Below are 18459 nucleotides of genomic sequence, written 5' to 3' on the forward strand. Positions count from 1 at the left end.
ATCTTACCCAGGTCAAGCCCTTACCTCACATCCTTTGATGCAATGGAGCTGTTCAGGAGGTGGATACCATTTCAGTCCCATTGTACAGATTATACTCTGTAAAATACAACATTAGTATGTTCAGACTATTAACAAATATGGTGGATTTTAAATGATCTGTACAACAGATTTCCCTCATGTGAATATTTGAAACTCTGCAGGGATATTGCAGTGCATGTAACACCAGCTGCACACAGACCCCTAAGACAGTGAAACATAGAGGGTTATCAAAGCAGCTCATGGGCTGCTCATGGAGGATTTACTTTTAAAGTCTTCTTTGATATATGCTGAACTATTTTCACCTCAGTACAAAGCTGAATAAATTGATTTTGAAATTATATAACTTGATAGAAATATCTCTGCAGAATGTGTGGAATCCCTTCTTGTTCTCCCATTGTGCTCTGCACTGAAATGCAGCGAAAGGCATTTGCAGTCATGGGAAAAATTATACACAGAATGTGCACTTGCATGTGCGAATGCATCCACGTAGACATGGCTCTTTAGAGCTTATGCGTACAATGCATCCATACAGTGTGACTCATGTATTGATGTAGTTGCATATGAGTCCAGACAGAGGCGGGTTTTGTTTACCGTATAAGTGCATCATTACGCATAGATAGTAGCATCCATGATCAAAAGTGTCATCCACAGCAAAGGACAAGCTGACCTCAGGTGGTCCAATTTTCAGACACACTTTGCCCCAATATCTCACAAAGTTAACATGCTTTTCTTTTGTTGCTGCAAACTAAGGTATTTTTCATTTCAGTGTTGTCAGCAAATCAATGCAAAAACAGGGATCAGGGCTTGAAGGTGGAGAGAAAGAACAACATAGCATCTGAGGGCAACAGAGAGCTGTGGGAGTAAAGGTTCTCTTGCTGTGATGTAGTAGGCTACTGCAGCCATGTCTGTGCTATGTATGCCTTCGTATCCAGCAGGGAGGAACACAATAATTTGTCCCTTATGTGGTGGAAGAATAAGCACCTTTTTATATTTAAGGTGATTTTTTTTTTTTTTTTTGCAACTTATGTACTTTTATTCTCTCTTTGTTGAGCTCTGCAATGATGATGTCATCCAGAAACTCCTTCTTTTCTTCGCCTCTTCGTTTTCGCACTCTACTTCCCTTTTTTTTCCTCTCTTACAGCAAGGCCGTAAATCATGATAATCCATGATTGTGGCCTGGTCTCACCCCTAACTACGTATGGGATCCTCACCCACTGAAGCCTCCCTGGGGCACTCATACAGCATAAAAATAGATCTCTATCTCAGCGCCACCACGGACGAGGTCATGTCATATAGAAAATGACTAATTCTGCAGCAAGCCCGACAGGGTAATTTTGCTGATAAAGGGGGAGGAGGGGGTGGTGCCGGGGGCACAGAACCATCAGCAACAGAGAGACAGGAAAAGGAAGAGGAGGAGGTGGAGGTGGAGGTAAAGAAGCAGAGAGATTTCTAAATGGGTCACACTCGGAACCAAAATACAACTAGTTTAAAAGCTATAAATCAACATCACTTATTATAATGAGCGATACTAACCTCCAGCTCAGCAAAGAAGAACTGGAAGGTGCATTTGGGGATATAAACTTTCTTTTAGACACTGTGCAAATAATTCTAGGCAAACATTGTTGTAAAGTTTAATGAGCTCAATAATATCCGAGAAATACATGCTCCTGTGTGTTCAGGTTAAAACTCTTACTTGCATTTAAACTTCTCATTTCCTCTTGAATTCTATCAACCAGGAAAGTGCCATAAAAGAGCCATTAAAATGGTGCTGCATCCTCATTAGTGCACCTTTTTTGTGTGAAAGTGTCCATTCCTTGCAATTACTAGTTACTATGGTTTCTATAAAAGATAACTTTGATGCTATTTCATTTGCAATTGCAAATGTAATGTCATACAGTTGACAGTGCGTTGCTATAAGCGAGGGTTCAGCATGCTTACTGAGTTTGGGATTTTGCACAGACTTTGTGTAGCTTGTCTGGATCTGTGGAGATGGAGGTTGTGACGATATTGAGCCTGCCTGCATTACATGTATCACCGCAAGATCAATTGACAAGTTACACACAATGCGAAACATAAGAGTTATTGAAGTTCGCATTACTGAAACAAAAAAAAAAGAAGAAAAAAAACATGATCCACATTTAAAAGTCTCACCTCTCCTTCTGAAACACTCATTTTTAAGGCCGCATCACACTCTAATTTGTCTTAAGCTACACAACAGAACTGCTTCAAGTTTCAAATGACCACTGGGCATAAACAGTATCTGTTACACAAATCTATAAAGAACAGATCATTTGTGCACCCATGTGACCCGTCCCATATCTCTCTCCCAACATCTACCTTAAAAAACTGATGACTCAGTGTAGCTCTAAAACAAAAACAAAGTGTGTTGTGGGAAAAACAACTTACTGTTCCTTTACTTTGCTGTGGTTTCTCATTTCTTCTTTTCTAGTTACATAACTTGATGATATTTAGTAAGATCTTTCTCTGACATTGTTAAAAGGACGGTAAACTGACAATAAGAACATACTGCAATGACGTTGATCAAGTAAAATGGAAAGGGGACAATTAGAGAAGTAAATGGTGTGTAGTGTCTAGCTAACTAGTATCTAACATAAAACACAGTTACTATCTACTTGAGCGCAGCTCCTGCCTAATGACAAACTTCACATAAAACCTCAAATGGCACCATATATGAGTGAAAAACAGCTTGGTTGAGACAATGTGTTTAATGACCGTCCTTAACATAACCTCTGACCCCTTTGTTTTTGCCAGCTTAAGAAAAAAGTACCTTAGCAACAGAGCAGAGGCTATTAAATGGTCTTTTCTATAAAAAAAAAAAAAAAAAAAAGGTAAATTATTATTAAAATGACCTGTGACTGGTCAAAGAAAAACACAGCGCCTCGCCATTCTTCCTGTCAAAGTACTACAGGTTGCTTCAAGGGTTGCCATGCTTCGAAGACAAATATTTATATGGCACTGGGACAGTCACAAGCTGCATATTCGCATTGTAGGTAATAGAGCCAGGATGTAGGCGCTACATGTGAAATTCCTTACAGGAGAGTTGTGGATCACAGAACTTTGTGAAGCGGGTTTGTCAGAGCTGTGAGGAGGACACAAATACATGTATGAACTTACCTTGACTTTATTCGGGATCATCCAGTGCTGTTGAAGTACACTTTCCACTGTCATGTTGCTAGGCAGAATCACCACTTCACTGTTACCTTCTCTGCATGTCAGCTCACACTCCTCACCTGAGTGTGTGTATGTGAGACAGAGATCAAACAAATGAAAGTTTGCTCAAACCCTATTTGAAGATATCTTAGCATCTTCTCCTTTCCAACATCACTTTTTGCATGAAAGTGTCAATTAGAAATGCTTTTTAAACTTTCTTAACTTTAAAAAAAAGAAAAATGTAAACAATGCAACCTACAATGGAACCAGTAAGTAAGTGTGAAATAAACATAACTTATGGTATAAAATATTAATTTCAATGCCTGCACCTGAGAAAGCTGAATTGTTAAAGTATATAAAAGTATAATGAAAAGCAGAAGAAGGGTAAAAGGTGAAGTTATGTATACAGACCTATGCCATGTCCTCGTTTGCAGGAGTACTGCAGACTATAATGGAGGTTTTGAGGTAACGAACACTGGCCTTTGATGTGTGGGCATAGACGGAATGACCCTGTCCAGTTTCCATCCTTCCTACAGCGGATTATGTTGGACCCTGCCCCCTGAAAATAACACACATATCAACAGATAAACAATTATGCACACGCATTGGTACACAAACACCACCAAGCCAAGGACACCGAGGTGGCATCACATTGCATATCTAGAAATACGATCTAAATTTTATCAGGCATCCAACCCACAACGCCTGAGAGGCAGAACAGATTAAAAGGTGTATACATTTCAAAAGTCTGTGGCAGCAGAGTTATTCTGGTAATCAATAGCAATCTAATTAGCATGGCGTCAAATTGAGTAAGGCTATGGGAGACAGGGAAAAAACAGGCATACTGACGGCAGGGAGAGGAGTCTCTGATAACAGAGCATACATGGAAAAACAGACATTTTCACAGAATTTAGGCGATGTATCATGTTCTCATCGGCTAACTTAACCCTTCAAGCAACGGTTTTTCATTGAAGATTTTTCAATTTCAGCGTGAATAATTTTAAAAGGCTGTCGCATGGACGTGGTTAGAGATGAAGACAGAAAAATGTTGAACTGGAACGTAAGTGTATGATGGGAGTGAATTTCCTCATCTTTTTTTTATATTTGTCTATTTCGCATATATTTGTTGGATCTTGTTATGAAGTGGTAACAAGTTTAGCCTCTTTCATTTCAGTTACGTTGCTCGCTGCAAAAACGTCTTCAGCAATTAAGGGCTTAACACATTGTGAACAAATACAAACCACAAAAAATGGAACAGAATGAAAAACTGGCAAAAAAACAAACAAAGAAATCAAATATTTAGCTATATTTGATTTCTTTGGAATTCATTTCATTGCAGAGTTTTCTTTTCTTTTCATGCAATTCAGGCCTGCAACACATTTAGCAAAACACATTTAGCAAATTATTCATGTAAATATTTGGGATAAAAATTATAGAGTATTAGACAGAAGTTAGAATATCTTAAGGGAAAATGCAGATGATGTTATTTTTTATGCATTAAAACAAAAAAAAGGAAAGTTATATAGATACTTTTAAATATTTTCAAATGTCAAAACGTCCCTTTTTGATAGGGCTGATAGTCCTGACTGAGTTGGGTGACCCTAAACCCCCCATTTAGTTATGATGCTATAGGCTAAGACGTTTAGAGAACATCCCACAATGGTTTGAATGCTTCCCTCCAATTCTCTAACTTCTTTTCTCTATGTATAAATATTAGATGTTATTCTTGTCATTAACTCGTGCCTTTCTTTTTCTTATTTAGCAGGTATCGCTGGCTTAGAGTTATTGTGGTGTTGACCCCTCTGTCCTGTCTTCTCCACCCCCAACTGGTGGAGGCAGATGGCCAGCCTGTCTGAGTCTTGTTCTGCTGGAGAGTTTTCCTTTCAATTGAAAAGGAGTTTTTCCTGTCCACTGGATTAATGTGAAATGCATTAATAAATTTTTATTGCATTGTAATAGGACTACAATAAATTGCATTGAATTAAACTGTCTGTAAAAGTGCCTTGAAATGGTTTTGTTGTCAATTGGCACTGTGCAAAGCTGAGTTACAAAGAAATACAGACTTTTTTTTATGAATGTGCTGCAGACCTGAAATGTAAAACTAAATGTTTATTCATAAGGAAAATAAAGTTGACAAGGCAACATAAAATATATTCGGTTCTTACTGCCTGGAATGACAAAGTCTAATTAAAATGTAGTAATCACTTGTTATTTTTATAAGCATTTTCCAAACCATACTGACTTTTTGTGACTTGGGGTTGGAAGACATTAGACAAAAGTATCGTTTCCATTGATACAAATTGATACACTTTCAATCTGTTTGATAAATCAAACTCGCAAATTCGCATGAAGGGAATAATAAAGATTGTAGGAGAGAGAGAAAAAAAAAGAAGGATGTTATTTATTGCATGCAAGACAAAAAGAATATTAGTAAAGCAAGAACAGGAGGAGAGGAAAGAGATGGACAGACCTGCTTGCATGGAGCGTGCAGCAGCCTCACCGTATGGGCAGAGCCTCCTGTGGCGGTGATAGCTGTACTACCGGCAGGATCAGAGCAGTTGAGTCTGCAGACGCTGTCAAAGTGGAAGCCATCAGTGCATTGATAGGAACCATGGAAGACAGGCGGCGGAGGATCACAAGTCACCGGCTCGCACGCCCCCTCCAGCCAGGTGCCATCCTCTGTGCACTGACGTTTGAATGCACGCCTAGGAGAATGTATGAAGATGAGGTCAGCACGTAGTTTTTAGTTTCATAATAAATCAGTAACTGTCTTTCCCCACCTCTTGGGAGTTTTGCTAACATGGTAGCCCGGCTTGCATTTGTACTTGCAGAGTGTGCCAACTTTTAGACCTGTCTCATTGCAACGCTTTGTCTGTAGCACTGCATTGGGAACAGGAGGAGGGGCCGGGCAGCGGAGCTCACAAAGAGCTTCGGGGAAGGACCACAGACCGTCTTCTAAGCAGGTAAGAGTGTTGTTTGAACCTGGAGAGATGAAGAATAAAAGAATGAATACAAAAATTCCAGTAAAGCTGGATAGTAAATCAAGATCCTGTAACAATAGCTATAGATTATTCAATGCCGAATTAAACATTCATTTTAACCATATGAGCTTCTTTTGCCACTTTGTTGCCATTCAAAACTGGATTGGTTAAGATTTTAAAAGGCCTAAATGTCCAATTACCATATGTATAATTGGACCATAGACTGTATATAGAGATGGACGGAGCCTCTGTGATGTCACCCATAGGTTTCTGAAGAGCTGAATTGAAGCTCGGTGGGCGGTTCCTAGATAACAGGAAATAACCAGCTAACAGAGATAAGCGGGCTACAGTTAAGTCACGTTGTTAACTGGCTAAAAACCAAGGTTGTTCTACGTTCTTCTGACTTGAAATTGGTACCTGTCAATCAAAAGGACACGCCCCTAAATATGCCAAACTTCAAGATAAAATTACTTTTAAACGGGCGAGTTAGAAAAAAAATCACTCCCCCCACAGTTGTCACGAAGGTAAAAAACCTATTAACCGAAAATGGATTTTTGAACCAGGCTGTAAACATGTTTATTTCTGCTGTGAAGTTGGCCTTTTTAACATGAGAGTCAATGGGGTTTCGCTCTGTTTTGCAGCCAGCCCCTAGTGGATGAAGGGGGAACTGCAGTTTTATGCTCTTTGGCATAGGCTTCACTTTTAACCGCTGATGGCTCCGTCCATCTTTCTCATACGGTCTATGAATTGGACAATATGTCACATAAACCATGTTTCTTTGTTTTCCATGAATAAAAAGAAAAAAAATCATTTTAAACCCATTAAGCTGATGTGAAAATGGCCTGGCTTTGTTTGTTAATTATGTATAAATGCCTCTGAGAACAGCCTTCAAAATTTGTCCCTGCAGGAGTAACTGAGCATCTCACCTAAGAGCTGGGCAGGTTCTTTGCACTGAAAAGTGCTCCTCTTGCCGTAGGTAGTGCCTTCTGGGAAACTGAAATGAGCAGGATGAACATGGTATTTGTCTGGCAGACCACAGTCCACAGGCTCACACGACACCACCTTGTTCCATTTCCCATTTGCACATGTTATCATCACCGAAGTATCAGACTGGAAAAGAAGATGAGATATGGGGTAAAGTTAGAGGCAGACGGAGACATTTGGATGGGTTTATTTTGATGTATGATATAGCTAAATATGAACAGACATTACCACTAGCTTTCATTTGAACACTGATGTGACAGATTGTGCTACACACATCCTATGAATGTTTACCTCACACAAAAAAAAAAGGACTACAGCAATTTAGTACTCCAATCAGCATGAAACCTAACAAAGCTTGATGGTGCTTAGCTCACTTGTGTCAGTAAGCCTCGCAGGCTACTCAGCAGCTCAAGTAACTGCTGATAACGTTTGTAAGGTCAACACATGCCACACAGACAACTGATATCCAACAACTGCACAATCAGCCCTGACCCAAAACAGATTGACTTCTGAGAGCTGAACACACACACAAACACACTTACAGAATGAATCCTCCACAACTGGAGTAACAAGCTGTGTGAATTTAACCTTCATCTATAATTTACCCTTTCAGAGTTTCTGTGTAGACATGACTCATAAACGGCAGATTTATTTCTAGAAAAGCTTACATTTTCACAACGCAGAGCGTTAAAAAATAAGTAGCAATATAGTTGAGGATAAACAAAACGACTACAGGTGAGTTGAATAGAGATAAATAATTCCAGTTATTATATTAGGAACACTAGTAGTATCAATGGGCATTTGTTAAAGATCACTGAGGTACATTTGGAGAGACTATCTAAGCTTTTATCCCAGCTCTACCCCTCTGCTAGGTTTTATGCATCTTGGCCAGGTTGTTTCAGACAAATATAGTGTTTTTACCATAATGTAGGATTTTTTTTTTCTTTTTCCTTTTGTTTTTTCCCTATAGGGTGCAAACCTACAGTGTGAATCCTAAGTGACTGGTTCTTACATGCTGTTGGAACGTGGTAGGAAACTGGAGAAGCGAGAGGAAATCTACACAGAGGTAGAACATGCTAAATCCACAAGAAATGGACTCTGGCAAGGAGTCAGGTGGAGCAGTGGTAGTGCAACAGTTCTGTATGAAGTTCAACTCTTCTGCACCATATAATGATTACATTTTATAATTATGTTAAATACGAACATGATATGATAAAACTTTAAAATAACACCTTTCCCCATTATTTATGTATGTGCTGAGACACTAACACACACAATATGTATCAAGAATGATGAGAATATAATTCTGAAAACTACAGTATATCTCCTAATAAGGAGATTTCCAAAACATTACATTTATAAATCAATTTTTTTTTTCCACCAGAATAAATGTCCTAATTTTGGCTCAATTTTCTTATTAGAAATAGCTCTGGTTCCTATAAATTATTTGACTTGTTGGGTGATATTTGCATCAAACCAAAATGGGGAACCGCTGTAACATCCAAACCTCAACCGTTTTCATCCCCTTCCATTCAATTGCACCGTGTAATGCAGCAGGAATGTCCAAATTAATAGCTGGGCCAAGAAATCTCACAACAAAGCTGTTAAAGCTCAATCATTTTGACTTTTCCTTCTCAGAACTAAATAAAAAAAAAAGGAAACCTGTGATTTCACCATCAATTACATTATATGCCTGTTTGGGTAGACTTTAATTACACACATCTTTTTTTTAAAGAGAAACCAAACTTTAAGGTCGCACAAGCTGGTCTCACTTAACATTACATATCTATTGCTTCATAACCTTCTCTCTCTTCCCGTGTATAACAATCTTTCATCTTGATCCCATTATGTGATACTGAATAACAGTATCAAGTTCCCTCAAAATAAATAAGCTCCTTTCATATTTGGATATTCTACAAAGTACCATATGTATTGCATGTGAGTGCCTTCTGAAAAATAGCTGGGTGAAGAGTTGAATGAGTCAGTCAAAGTGGGAGGTTGTGAACAAAGTCTGCCTGGAAGAAATTTAAAAGCATCTATTAGGTGTTCTGATCCTGACTTTAAATGATGTGCGTATCAAAAGTACATATGTGAAACCCATGTACGTGTGGACTGAATTACACATTCAAACAAGCTTGTGCAAACTGTAGTCAAATGAATGTGCATATAACATTAATCTGCACAAGCTTAAGATTGTGCATGCACACAAGATGTGTACATCATATGGACTGCAGTCATTTATGTTCAATCACAACTTATACACAGACTTTACTTTGTACATGTTATTGTGTTGTCGCCAAAGTTTTGAAAAAGTAAGAACAATTCCATGAAAACACGTTTTTGGAAGTTTTTTTTGAAAATTTATTGGAAATCTCTTTACTGCGATCAGCTGCAGCGACTTGGCATGAATCGTTTTTAGTTGTGTTGGCAGTGTGGATATATTCAGGAGTGGCAGAATGGATTGGAGAAATAAGAAAGAGCACCAGTATGTAAATCCCAGAGTTGTCAGAAAAAGTGGATTAGGTAACATATGTCTATGTCCAGAATCTGGTTCTGGTATCCATAGTTAGAAATTGTTTGATAAGAATGCCGCGCTAACAGTGATGTTTGGGTTTGTGTTGGAAAGAGTTCTGACTTCAAGCCATTATTTTTAACTTTTAACCCAAATAATTTGCAACAGAGAGGTAAGCAGAAATGTGAACAGACTGGGACAAATCTTAAATTCGTTAAGAATTCGTAAAATCGTTAAGATGCCTAACAGTCTACGATAACCTCCATAAAAGCTTTGTGGCCAAATTAAATGTAAAACTTGATTCCCATAATTAAGCAAGACCTCAAACATGTACATCACGCAGCAGGGAAACTTAGTAAGACATTGAGTGTCAATGTCATCACACAGAAAGATCTAGAAAGCCACTGGACAATCACTTCAGCATGTGTTAAAAAGTAAAATGCGGGGAAACAAGTGACGTAACTTCGGCATTGTATAGTTCTGAGTATTTATTTTTGTTTATATTTTTGTTTATGCTTTGGATTTGGTGTTCCATAATTCAAACTGCAATCCAAGTACTAAAAGCACACAAATATGCTGCTAGACCTCTGCTTGGAAATGGATTCTTCAAAGCAATATCTACAGCTCAGTCACATTGATGACGTGGGTCTTAATGTTAAACTTGTACTTCTATAGCGCTTTTCTAGTCATGCAGACCGCTCAAAGCGCTTTACACTACTTGTCACATTCATCCATTCACACACACACTCATTCAACACACTCATACCCCGATAGGCACATCGGGGGGCAGTTTAGGGTTCAGTGTCTTGCCCAAGGACACTTCGCCATTTTAGTCAGGGGAAGCCTGGAATCGATCCCCAGTTGAAGGACGACTGCTCTTCCTCCTGAGCTACAGCCGCTGTCTTAATGGTAGCATGAAGTTTGGACATATCTTAAATGGCCAAACTGTAAACTGGGCTCTTTGGAGTTGACCAATAACACAAAAATGACTCTAACAAAGGCTCAGATGTCTTCTAGAGCGAGAGGAGAATCTGGCAGGATTCATGATTGCAACATACGATTATACTGACTCTGACTAAAGAACCGGATCTGAGTGGATGATAAATGCAGCCAAATCCAGATACCTGAAGGAAATCTGTTCTCAAGAGGATTGGAACTTAAACAGGGTCTCCAACTAAAAGTCCAGTACAGCAGTTGCTTGAAGCATAATGCAAACACAATGCTTGGGTGACACCAGGACATGATCAAGAAAATCAGTGCAGAAAATTGAAGATGACCATCCACAGATGTTTCCTGTCCAATTTGAACTTGAGAAGATGTACCATGAAGAATATGACAAAATATCAAGATCCTGGAGTACAAAACTTTCATTTTAACTTTGTTTGCTTGTTTTGAAGTTAGATTTTCTGTGTATTAGAAACAAATTCTCCTAAACCGTGCATGCAACTATTTTATTTCATTTTATTTTATAACCTTGTATAATCTTGCAGAATGTTTTGATTAACGTTCCTGATTAACATTTAGTGAAGATTGATGGATTAACAAAAATAGATGGTCGATAATGTGAAGTTAACTTTGTGAAGTATGTGAGTTATTTTATGTGACTTTGATCAATTGTTTTCCTTTAAAAAAAACATTATTTTGAGTTAATTCTTCCTCTTCCAGAAACAATTTTATCAAGATTTCACTCCTTTGTCTGAATCAAGGCAAACAGACTAACCAGTAAATTAAACAAGAGGCTGACATCCTTTATGATTTTCCCTACATTTGGATGTTGCATAGTTGATAGAAAAAGTATGATAGACTAGTTGCACACACTGACGATTAGAAGTCTAAAACAGCAATGCAAGCACATGCACAGTACAATTTATAACTGTCTAGTCCACATTTACTCTTACAAAACAGTTTCTTGGGACAAAATACTTTACTACGAAGCAAAGGTTTTATTTGGCTAACTTCCCACATAATTCTGGAAAAGAAAGTGCTCAGAACAGTAGCAAGTTACTGTGAATCTAACAGCAACCAGAGGCAGATGTGCTTCCAAGTATGCCTGCAGATTGTCTGATATCCAGGTCATCGTAATCCTAAGTGCTTAAGGAGAAGACAACTACCAAGAACTATTAAAAAAAAAAAAAAAAAAAGTTTTACTTCTTTTTCCCGCCCTTTATTTTATTCTGGATTTCAAACCATTCTGCGTGCAAAAACACACAATATGAGAATTATTGTTCTGAGAAGTGTGTGCGCAGAATATGCTGATGAAAAATGTGTACTTCTTGTAGTGGAAGAGCACACAAACTTTTCAAATTAAAGCTACAAATTAAATTTAGGTTGCACATGTTTTGAACAAGCGGACACAGTTTACTGATATGAGCTGCAGTTGTTTGATTGCTCTCCACTGAAGAGCAGCAGACTGAAACCGTATCACATATTTGTCCATGTGGTAAGAGCCCTGCATGGTACCAGACATAAAGCTGTCAAATCCCATCTCAAGATGGTGTGGGGCAGCAGCGATAAGGGGCTTAATTTGTGATTTAAAATCTAGACTTACAATTCAGTTTTCACTCTTCTTCACCTGAGTTGTACTCAGGCGTTTGGCAGCATAATGCAGCTATTTTAAACTGCATTATGCTGTGGTCAGCATACTAAGGGTACAAACTGTTACATTTAGATACATGGGTTGCATTATCGGAAAAATGGTGAGAGAAATCCAATAAATGATTTGAATAAAAGATACATCAAAAAGTTTGTATTTAGCTTATAAAGCAGCATATTTGAAGAAAATTTAGTGAAAAGAATAACATGTCTTCATGAGTCATAATGTCTACTTTCTATATCAACAATAATGTTGATTATTGTATAAACTTAAAATAGTTTAACTTGGAACTATTAGCTGTACAATTATTTAGTGCTTTAAGGGGAACTGTCAGTCGGTGCCAGGTATAGAATTGTGTTCTGGTGGGTTTATTCTAATCTAGATGGGCTGGGTGAAGATTGAGCCTGCAGCACATAAAAGGAAAAACCCTGCGTGAAAAAGAAATGACATGACCAGCATCAGCACTCAGTGTTCCTCTTACCACTTCAAAGAGCAAGACAGATAGGAGGAAACTGAGGGCAATAAAAAACACATACACAAATCAAGCATGAGAGGGGAAAAGATTTGTTCTGAAGATAACATCTGAGAAGGTGGTGTTCCCAGAACCATTTTGACATCACCAAAACAAGAATGTAATTGGCTAATGAAAGGAAACAAGATTGTGCTCCGTGCTGCACTTTCCAACCTTTGTGTGGAAGTGTGTTTGTGTCTGTTAGGACTAGTGGGACTGAAGAAAGAAAAATAAAAAATAAAGAGCTGAAAAATTCTTTCAAGCATTTTTGCCCTCAATCTTTTTCTTTTTTTTTTTTTAACCCGGTTTTTGGCTAAGAGCATATGCTTATTTCCTGAATGGGAACCCCGACTAATATGACTCGTACTACTTCGAATATTGTTCACATTTTCTTTATGATCTTCGAAACTATCTGATTACCATTGTTTTTAAAAAAAAATATGAAAATTAATATTCTTGTTTATGATTTAGTTCATGCAAACTTCCCTTCACCCATTAACCACCAACCTGAAGGAGAGATAAACTTAAAACAATTTGGTGATTTTTTTGTAATCAACATGTTTACTAATGTGGATAGTAGGCTCTTATGTTAAATCGCACTGATGATGGAATGCATTGGACTTTAGCTTTAAAAGTGCCATTTGATGACTTTTGATGTAACTTTAAGAAAGCTGAACTGATTTTAACGGAATTTTCCTTTTAATGGATCCATTGAAGAAACACGGCTGTTTTTTTTCCTGTTTTTTTTTTTTTTTTTATATATATACATATTTACACTAATAGTCAAAGGTTTGGGCACACAAAGAGGAAAGTGTGTACAAAATTTTGACTGGTAGTGTATAACAAGTAGAATTTGTTACAATTGGCAGTTGAAAAGTTGCATAATCACAACCGCAGGTTGTTAAAAAGCTTTCTGAGCTCTTTTTCTTGTCATCGTGAAAGATTTGAAGACATTCTTTCCTCTTTTGGACTAAAAGGTAAAAATCCAAGATGTATGTCATTTCTTTCATGTTGGCAATCAAATGTTTTTTTCAAAGCCTCTCAATATGGAACAAAAATCAACTTTATCAAGACTTGTTCTTACTGTTTACCAGCGTGAAATGTCTTCAAATACCTGCTTTGCCACAAAGGAAATGTAATCAAGAGCCTATATAATATATTATGAAGTCATTTGACAGATGCTTTTATCCAAAGCAACTTATTTGTGATAAGTGATCAATTAACCAGAGCAGTTAACCTAACATAAATGTGTTATGGGTGTGAGGAAGCTGGAGTACCCGGAGAGAACCCCTGCATACGCAGAAAGGCCACTGTTTGAACCTCCCCCCAGCCGAGACTCAAACCATCGACCTTCTTCCTGTGAGTCCGCAGTACTCACCACCACACCATCAGAAATGTTCATGCCCTTGATCTGTACGTTGTTCTTCATAACACTAATCATGTTGACCAACTGCAGCATGCTAATCTATACTAACGAGACTGACCACATGCTCTCTGGTTCAGTGAATGGATACAAAAAGTTATTCATAGATAATAAATCCTCTAAATACGTTTCAACCGTCAGGCATCATCTGTGGCAAATACTTGAAGTAAAAACAAAAAAAGTATTTGGCTTAGCTTTACTTCCTTTTCCACTCTTTCCCATCTTCCTTTGCTCCTGTTTTATGCGAACTTTCCTGCGTCTCCCTTTTATGAAAAGCATAATCTATGATGAAATGATCTGACGTTGATGAATAGCCGCATGTCAATTCAAATCGGATGCTATTTGAAATTGTGCAGACTCATAGAAGATCTACTTTGAGTATACCTAAAGATAACATGTTGGACTATTAATGTCTTTGAAATCAGCTTGTTGTTGTAGAAACTGGGGTCTCAGCACTGATTATGTGACCAATAGCAGAACTCATTGATGAAATAAATTTCTTTTAAAAAAAGAAGCATAGCAAAGTATGAAATGCAAATAGTCCAATCCCACTATACCGTTCCCTTGTTTTTCCCTGACTCTTCCTGATATCTTTTCCCTTACTTTACACCCTCACACAACATCTGCTATCATACAGTAAAGATATATCATTTTATATTAGGGGGTGGGGGCTTGTTTTTGTAAATGCACTATTTCTCTAAGAGTGTACTAATAGATTTTCTGCAGACACCTTTACAAAGCCTTGGAGAAGGATAAATGTTTATATGGTTTTTACAGCAGCTTGGCTTTAATCCAAAAGGTTTACAATGCGGTGTCAACTAGCCTCTTTGTTTGTGTACATGTGATGCTCACATACCTTTGTGTAAACTCTGTTTCCATCTGCGTTTAGTTGTTTGTGTTTTGCATCTATGTGGAGGCATTTAATATGGGCCATTTTGTGGTAGCAAATCTCTGCTCTTTAACAGAGACTTTGCTTTGTGAGAAGTCTCTGTGAGGATGGAGTGAGAGAGAAGGAGCAGACACTACGCTATGATGTCATCGTCCCAGTGGAGTAGCAATACAAAGTGACTGTTTGAGGTGATGGTGCAGCATGCTCAGCAAGAGACTAAATACTTTTTTTGTCTGTGCTTGTGGAGAAACGAGTGTGCATGGGCGTCTGTGCACACTCGCATGTGTCCAGTGTTTGTAAATGCGTGGCGAGCTTGCAAGAGGCGCAGCTTCTCAGTGCAGCACTGATCTACCTGGGTGCTTATGTCATTCTCCCTGGAGGCAAGTCATGCCAAGCCTAGTTTTTGCAGGTGACAAAACAGATGCAGGGATGGAGAGCAGAGTGAGACGAGGCTCGTATGCACCTTTGCTTTGTGGGCATTTCTATGCTTAAATTAGTATCAGTGCATGTTCGTGTGTGCATTCACAAATTCATGTTTGCATGCATGCTCCATCTGTTGCAGAAATACTTTCGCATTCAAGTGCTTGCATGTGTGCATTTATGCATCTTTTAGCCTCTTTGTGCACTGAACTGCATGTGTGTTGGTGTGTGTGTGTTTTCACCTGGCTTTTGACAATGTCATCATCCTGGTTGACTTGCAGGACATATCCAGAGTTGCAGGAGATGGTGCAGCGGTCTCCGTTGTAGAAGTGGCGGCCAGGGCTACTGCACTTCAGCTCTGCATTGCGGATTAGGGGTTTCTGGCAGTCAATGGCTTCGCACGAATAGTGTACACAACTATGAGAGATTGTGTGCATGTGTGGGCAGGTGGTGGGGTGAGTAAAAGAAAGCAAGAGTAGAAGGGAAGAGAGAAAAACAAAACAACACAACCTTACAACCATGTTTTAAGTCAACCGACATCAATTTTGTAAATAAAACAACACTGCAGACTTAAACAGTCACACTTTTTTTTTTCCCACAAACAGACAAACTATGCATTGAGTCAACCACATCCATCCATCAATGACTGCTTGACATATCAAATCAATTAACCACATGGAGGAAAGACTGCCATATGTGCACAAAAGGAGAGTCTGTATACACATAGTTTGTGAATCAAGAGCAGCAGGGTAGATTATGTGCAGGCTACAATGACAGAGTTTGGCCACAGGTCTATGTTAGTAGCCTGATGGAGAAGGCATTTAATGCTCTTGGAATGCTTGGATGCCCAAGGCACCTTTTTACAACAGCCCACATTCTATAGTATAGGGTTCCCTTATGAAGCCGAGGGAGAAAGAGGCAGAAAGAGAGGAAGTGGGGAAAGGTATTGGGGGGCACACAGAGAGAGAGAGAATGTAAGAAAATACATGTCTGGAGAAACATTGTTAAACTCACTCCTGCAAGAGTGGTATTTTGTCTTGTCATCCATTTGTTTTTATACTTCACTTTCTTTGCCTTTTTCTCCAGGATAAATAATGATGCAAACTATCCTTGTACCCATACTATGCCCCTAATTTGTTTCTTTCCCCTTGCATCCTTAACCTGACCACAAATCAGAACAGGTGAAGGCTGTTTTTAAAAGCATAGGAGCAGCAGTCCCTCTTTGAGGACAAACTAGTGAAGCCTAGAAGCCTCCACTGTGGACACTTTGGCTTTGAACAGAATCTCTTTGTGGTTTCCTGCTAGTCACTCTGGAATTTATGACATAAATTACAATTAACTACCTGGAAAACTATCCTCCTCGCTTACAAATGAGAATACAGCATACAGAGCAACAGAACACACTACATAAAGGAGAATTAAACAGAAAAAGAGAACAGAGCAAAAGCATTCTTATCTCCTATAAACTCACAAGGAATGTGAATAAATTGCACTTAAAGCAGAAAAAAATTATTAGTGATATAAAAGTAAAGCTGTAAATGAGGAAAACATACATGTGCACATGCTCGCAGACAAACGTGGAACATAAAACTGAGTCATGTTAATAGATCCTGTTGTTAACAACACAGGGAAAAAGGGATGTGGTGTTTAGTGGAGGCATAAGCATTACGGGAAATCTGCTTCCCAGCCCAGGAGTATGGTGGAAGCTGGAGGCACAAAAAGGGGAGTATTAAGGAGTAGGGGATTGCAGTTTAGGGGAAAGGAGGATGACGTGAAAGGAAGGGATGAGAAGACAGCAGGGGATAAAAGGTTGTATTGAAGGGGAGATGTGGAAAAGCATGGGAAGCAGATGGGAATAACCAAGACGTGTGGATAGAATGAACTAAAATTGAGAGCGTAGTCATTTGGAAAGTGGACTAAAAAGGCACATGATGGATTGGAGTTGATTGAGTAAAAGAAACAAATCAATGACATACATAAAGACATGAGGAGACCGCATGTGGATTCACTACCACACCAATGTTGTCAGGGTGTGATACAACAACAGACAGCAATACTTCTGAACATCGTTCATTCTTAAGATAAACTGGCATGCGGTCGCCATCATATACGCGGAATGGTTTCCAAAAATTCTTTGGAAATTAGATGAAGTGGAGAGACTTTGAAAGAAAGAAAAGTCAGCAAGAATGCTTTGAGAAAGCATCTTTGTATGAGTGTGCAGTAAAAATCAGTTTCCTGGCCGATACGGATAGCCAGCACTTTTAATCTATTTAGGTGCTGTTGGATGCCTCACTGGCATCCAACAAAAGCCACAAACACCTCTATCTCTCCAACCACGGGCCATCCTTTTTTTGTGCATAATGAAGTTTACTTGTGGAGAGTAGTGGGTGCATCATCCCTATGAAGCCTCCCATGCATGACTGAGGTGTGTAAATTGGTAAATTTGGACTCTGTGTATGATCGTGTGAGGTCTGGTTTAAATATGGTTTGAAGAGAAAAACTTATCTCCATTTGAGCAGCTAAAATCAAAAGCAGAAAATGATCAACTGATGACAAAAGACAAATGATAAATAAATGGTTGAATGGTTTTGTCTGCAATTCTTGACTTTGGTAACAGTTTATGGCTTTTAACAGAAAGGTAACCAGCTTCATTTTCCTCATTTCCTACAGACTCTGCTCCCATCTGTTATGAATCATTGTGTAACACACAGTAAAATGTTCAGATAGGAAACACTGCTTCGCACAAGGCATCACCTTTGATGTCTGATTGACAAGACATTTATTTAACTAACCAGCCAGAGCCCACAAGCAGGAGGAGAAATGCATTTATTTGGTTGGATTTTTCAAAGAAAAGTTATTTTCATGCAGTTTGCACTTTGGCCAAACTAAAATCATGGCTGTAAACAAGATTTACGGCTCGAGGCAGAGCACCAGGT

The 18459-nt window shown here is 38.6% G+C and overlaps 1 protein-coding gene across 1 annotated transcript in view; it reads right to left on the minus strand.

Annotated features, from left to right (window-relative positions):
- The window catches only part of pappaa (pregnancy-associated plasma protein A, pappalysin 1a), a gene marked incomplete at both ends in the record, with an annotated part of 99496 nt that overhangs the window by 13568 nt on the left and 67469 nt on the right, over positions 1-18459 (minus strand). Inside the window, 7 exons of the mRNA XM_079257267.1 lie at positions 25-96; positions 3175-3290; positions 3622-3769; positions 5711-5915; positions 5991-6192; positions 7118-7301; positions 15766-15940. Of these exons, the coding sequence (XP_079113393.1) occupies positions 25-96; positions 3175-3290; positions 3622-3769; positions 5711-5915; positions 5991-6192; positions 7118-7301; positions 15766-15940 (1102 nt within the window). The remainder of the gene's footprint in view (positions 1-24; positions 97-3174; positions 3291-3621; positions 3770-5710; positions 5916-5990; positions 6193-7117; positions 7302-15765; positions 15941-18459) is intronic.

The sequence above is a fragment of the Telmatherina bonti genome, assembly GCF_933228915.1.
Source record: "Telmatherina bonti genome assembly, chromosome: 17".
NCBI classification, from domain to species: Eukaryota; Metazoa; Chordata; class Actinopteri; order Atheriniformes; family Telmatherinidae; genus Telmatherina; species Telmatherina bonti.